Source organism: Dipodomys ordii, unplaced genomic scaffold (genome assembly GCF_000151885.1).
Source record: "Dipodomys ordii isolate 6190 unplaced genomic scaffold, Dord_2.0 Scaffold153, whole genome shotgun sequence".
Lineage (NCBI taxonomy): Eukaryota > Metazoa > Chordata > Mammalia > Rodentia > Heteromyidae > Dipodomys > Dipodomys ordii.
This window is the reverse complement of record NW_012267369.1, coordinates 1,235,774-1,240,623: the sequence shown is the minus strand read 5'-3', so window position 1 is coordinate 1,240,623 and position 4,850 is coordinate 1,235,774. Positions and strand designations below refer to the sequence as shown.

Genomic DNA, 4,850 nt, shown 5'->3' with positions numbered 1-4,850 from the left:
CTCCCAGCCCTGACACCCCAACCTCCCCAGCCCTGACACCCCAACCCTTCCAGCCCTGATACCCCAACCTCCCCAACCCTGACACCCCAACCTCCCCAACCCTGACACCCCAACCTCCCCCAACATTGACCCCCTCCTGACCCCCATCCCTAACCCCCCAGCCCTCCAAGCCCTGACCCCCCTCCCCCCCTGGCCCTAACACCCTCCAGTCCCCTGGCCCCGGCCTTGGTGGACCTGAGGTCCTCCAGCCCAGAGGGGAGCATCCTTGGGCTCAACCCCAGAGCTAGCCGGCCTCCGCCCTCGGGCTGCCCCGCCGTGCCCAGCCCTGCCCTCAGCCTGGCCTGGCTCTGCAGGCTCCCTGCTGGCCGAGGGGCTGCTATGTGGCTCCAGAGCTCCTCCCCTGCCAATCCTCTCCTCTCTTCAATACCCTGCCCAGCTGGTTCCTGCGCAAATGAGCCTCCCTCGCACCAGCCCGGGCCTGACAGGACAGAAGAGGAGGAATGGGGAGCTGGAGTGGTGGCCCTCCCCTTCCGAAGGGAGCCTAGAACCTAAATCCTCGCGGAGGCTACGTGGAGGCTGTCCAGGCAGAGCCGGCGAGGCTGGGGCCTGGGCGTCTGAGATCCGGGCCAGGCTCCTGGACCCGGCGAGTTTGCAGACCCGTGGGCCTGTGTTGGGTCGACCGCACCCCGGAGAGTTAGCCGCCCTCCTTCACCCACGACCCAGACCAGGGCAGTGGACACAGCCCTGCCAGTGCGCCCCGCGCCAACGCGGTGTGCGGACGGTGGGCACGCAGATGCGCGCGTGCCACACGTGCGCAGGGCAGAGCCCCGGCCTGCCCCAGGGCTTCCCGTTTGCCAGCCGTTATCTTCCAGAAATAGACGAACCCAGAGTCTCCATCGGGGACATTTCCCGATAAGCCTTATCTCCCTGCCGCTGCATTAGCGCCGGTCTGCGCCGCTGTGACTTCATTCCGAGTGGCAGGAGGGGAGGGGCGCGGCTGGGAGCACTCGCCCGAGTGCCCAGCCGGCTGTCCTGCCGAGGCCGCGGCCCCAGGGACAGCTCTGCTCCCTGCGCAGCTCGCCGATCACGCCAAGAGGCTGGGGTTTCTGGTGATGCCGGGCCGGAGCAGGCCTCTCCTGGCCACACTGAGCAGCACAGTGCTCCTCGGGTCCTGAGCTCCTGGGGGCCAGGTGCTGGGCTCCCCAGCTTTGTATTGGGGTGCCTCAGTTTCCTCAACCTGGGCCCTCCTCCCCGGGGGTCAAAGCACATCCAGGCGGGGTGCAGGGGGGGGAAGAGGCCGGTTTGGGGCTCGCGGGCCTGTCTCGTGGTGTGGTGACTGGAGGAATCGGACCGCAGCCATGGCCACAGAGCCTTGGCACCTGTCCCCGGAACAGCGTGTGGAAGGCCGGCAGCACGCGCCCGTGGCCAGGGCCCTCCCGCCCCTCCCGCAGGGGCGCAGGGGTGCCCGCGACCCCCAGGAGGAGGGCCTGGGCAGGCTGGAGGCCCAGCAGACCCGGCTGCCCCCTCTCCCGGCCCTCTTCTGGACCGGTGAAGGTCGGAGGCGCCACGGTGTCCACTCAGGTGGCCGGAGGGAGGTGCTCCAGAAGCCGGCGGCCGTCTCCCAGACGGAGACCTGCTCTGCTGTGTGGGAGGGCACAGGTGTGCGCCCCGCAGCCACTGTGGGGTCACGCCAGCCTGGGGGTCAGCGCGGGCCGGGGGCTGCCGGTGACGAAGCTCGGACCCCACCACCCTCCGCCCGGCTGCCGCTGCCTGGGTCCCTGCCAGGCCTGGCCGAGGCCGCTGTGCGGCGGCCACCCCCAGAAGTGTGGGGTGCTGGGCTCTGGGCCGGGGGTTTAATTAGGGACCGCTGCACAGGAGGACGGTGTGTTCCAGAACACCGCCCCCTCCCGCGGCCTCAGCTCTGCTTCACAGCCCCAAGCCATTTGATCGCAACTTGCCCCTGCTAGTATTTTTAATGCCATTTTTGCAAATTAAAGCATAATGCACCGATTACCAGGATAAAAGGGAGGCCTGTGCGTCCGTCCGGAGGCCCAATAGAGGAACGCTGGAACATCTGTGCGTCTCGCCAACGTCTGCAAGCGCTTTCCTTTCCCCGCAGCCGGCCGGTGCCACCCTCTTGCTCTCTCCTGTGCCCCACATGGGGCGGTGGGCGCAGGGCCGCAGACCACGCAGGCAGGGTGCCCCCGGGCCGGTCATACGGCCAGTACCCGGCCGCTGCTCCCCGGCCTCTACCCTCGGAAACGAGTCTCCACTCAGGGCGGAGCCCAGGACCCCCCACCCACCTGGCTGAGCCTGTTGGCTGGTGCGGCTGGTGTGGGGTCCCCGCGTTGGCGGAACGGCTCTGCAGGGGGCAGGGAGTCAGAGACTGGCAGACGGTGGGTGGCCGGGACATGAACTGCCCGTTTATTTGCCATTGCCGAGGGCTGCCCCACTGGGCAGCGGTGAGCCCGGGCTGCGGGCCTCGGCTCAGCTGCCGGGGTGGGGGGCAGGCGTGGGGCCGGCCCCTGGCCTCTGACAGCCCGCCCTGCGCTGGGCCGTAGGGCCGTGGGGCGGAAGCGAGGCACATGTGGGCGCCGGCGCTCGGCCCGGCTGCCGGGAGCCGGTCGCTCCTCAGGACTGGACCATGCGCTTGTGGGGGTCGAAGACGTAGCGCTTGAAGGACAGGCTGAGCGTCACGTGCTGGGGCTCGGGCCGCTCAGGGCCCTCCTCCGGCCTGGCCGCTTCCCCCAGGCCGGGCCGGACGCGCTTCTTGAGGGCAGGCGCCAGGGTCTTCTTGGATTCTGGGCCGAGGCCACCTGCAAGGTGAGGAGTCACGTCACTGTCCCCGCCAGAGAGGGGCCTGGGCACACCTGCTCTCCCCGCCCTAGGGCTTTGGTTGGGCTAATGGGGCCCTGCGGCCAGAGGACGCGGGAGGGAGCGGTGGCTGGGGGAGGGGGCGTCTTTTCCTTGGCTCCCAGGGCCATGCCGACCTCTGCTCCCCGGATTGCAGCGCGCACTGCACCCCGCCCCCCAGCCCGGCTCTGCTGCATGCCCGCCCAGCTCTGCCCGCGTGGTGAGCTGCGGGGACACTGGCCCCAGCGCCCCGCCCCCGCCCCTCGGCTGGGGCAGCAGCCCCTTCTTAGGTGTTTGTCGACAGAGCTGGGCGTTTCTGTGGTGCACCAATGGGTGTTGGAATGTGAATGGCGGTGTGCTTAAATAAAGCCAACGTGTCCACTGTGCTGCGGACTTACTGCCCTGAAGATACGCGCAGGGGGACGCGGGGTGGGGAGCGTCCACCACCTGCCTGGCGTCCAGCTCCGCAGCCCGACCCAGGGGCAGCGGGGCACGCTGGCCTCACCTCCACGCTTAGCCCTTCCCGGAACCTCAGTGCCCCGGCTCCCCAAAGACCACCCAGGGCGCCTCCTCCCAGGCCGTGGTGCTGAGGCCCAGGCGGGATGGGTCTGGCTGAGTCTGCGGCCACCATCTCATCCTTAGAGGATGCCAAGGGCCCTGCGGGGTCCTGCTGCTCCCCAAGTTCTGAAGGGTGACGGGGCTGGGGGCCGGGGGCCCTGCCGTGTGCACACCCTCTCCCTCCAGGTGGAAGAGGAGGGGAGGGCTCCGGGTCAGGCTGTCCACCACGCGCCCTGCAGACCGCCCTGTGGCCGGTGAGGCCCGCCCCGGCCCTGGGAGCTGCCCCTGGAGGCAGCCGCGGGGGGTCGGGCTGCACCCCACCGAGAGGACCCTGCGGCAGAGCCTCACACCGGTGCCAGGCCTGCGGGTCTGAGCCCAGGGCCAAGCCCGGCTGCCTGGCTTCCTTCTGCAAACAGAGACGGCGACTGGCACCAGACCCTGACAAACGGCACCAGCAGCCTGTCTCCCTCTGGTGCCAGGTCTGCCGGCAGGGGTGGTGGGGGCTCCTGGGTGGCTGCACCCTGCCGGGGAGACAGGCGCGGCCCAATCTGCCGGCCATCTCCCGCCTTGGCTCACCTTACACGCTCCGCACACACTGCGCGGGGCCCCAGGCTGTCCTGAGAGGGCGGGGCTCGGCCTGGGCTGTGTTCAGGTGGCCAGGTGAGGCTGTACACACACCGTGCAGAGCGGCCGGCGGGGGCAGACGCGGCCAGCCCTCCCGGGCCGAGCGAGGCTCCCGCAAGCTGCCTAGCGCTACGGGCGGCCGAGGAGACAGCCCGTGTGGCCCTGGAGGAAGGCGGTGGGGACTGAGTGTGCCCAGCACCAGGCTCTGGAGGAAGCTGGACCTGAGGCCAGCTGACAGGACCCAGCCACGTGCACAGGCTCCGGGAGCCGCTGGGAGAGGGCCAGGCCCACCAGGGTTAGGGTGGGTGGTGGGGGCTGCAGCAGCAGCATCCCAATCGCCACTGCCTGGCGTCCACATCTGCAGCCCGGGGCCTCGGGGGCACCCGCCTGGCCGCCCGGCCGGCCGCCCCCCTCAGACCGTCCTGGGGAATCCCAGTGCCCCTGCCCTGGCTCCCGCACATGGTCCCTGGCTCCGTCCCATGTCCATGCCTCCCAGGAAGCGGCTCTGGAGCTCCCACCCGCCCGCCCGCACCCCAGCGAGCTCAGCACATGCTGCTGCCACGCACACGCATCAAGGCTCTCGTCTCTCCTGCGCTGAGCATGCATCCGTGGCTCTGACTTGTGGTGGACCTTGGGGCCGAGGAGCAAACTCCTGCACCCCACACCAAGAAAGCATGTGTTCACCGTGGCGGGAAAGCACGTGAGCTGCGCATGTTGCCACCAGAGTGGAGAAGTCCACCTCCCAAACCCGAACAAGCACCGGGCGCTGCGGGCCGAGACCCCTGCGGTGCGGCCGACGCCGGCAGAGCCCCGAG

The 4,850-nt window shown here is 69.8% G+C and overlaps 1 protein-coding gene across 1 annotated transcript in view; it reads right to left on the bottom strand.

Annotated features, from left to right (window-relative positions):
* Positions 1-2,412: 2,412 nt before the first annotated feature.
* Positions 2,413-4,850, bottom strand: part of LOC105997768 (selenocysteine-specific elongation factor-like) — a 39,987-nt gene continuing 37,549 nt past the window's right edge. Inside the window, exon 3 of the mRNA XM_013032292.1 lies at positions 2,413-2,816. Coding sequence (XP_012887746.1) covers positions 2,632-2,816 — 185 coding nt within the window. The 3' untranslated portion in view covers positions 2,413-2,631. The remainder of the gene's footprint in view (positions 2,817-4,850) is intronic.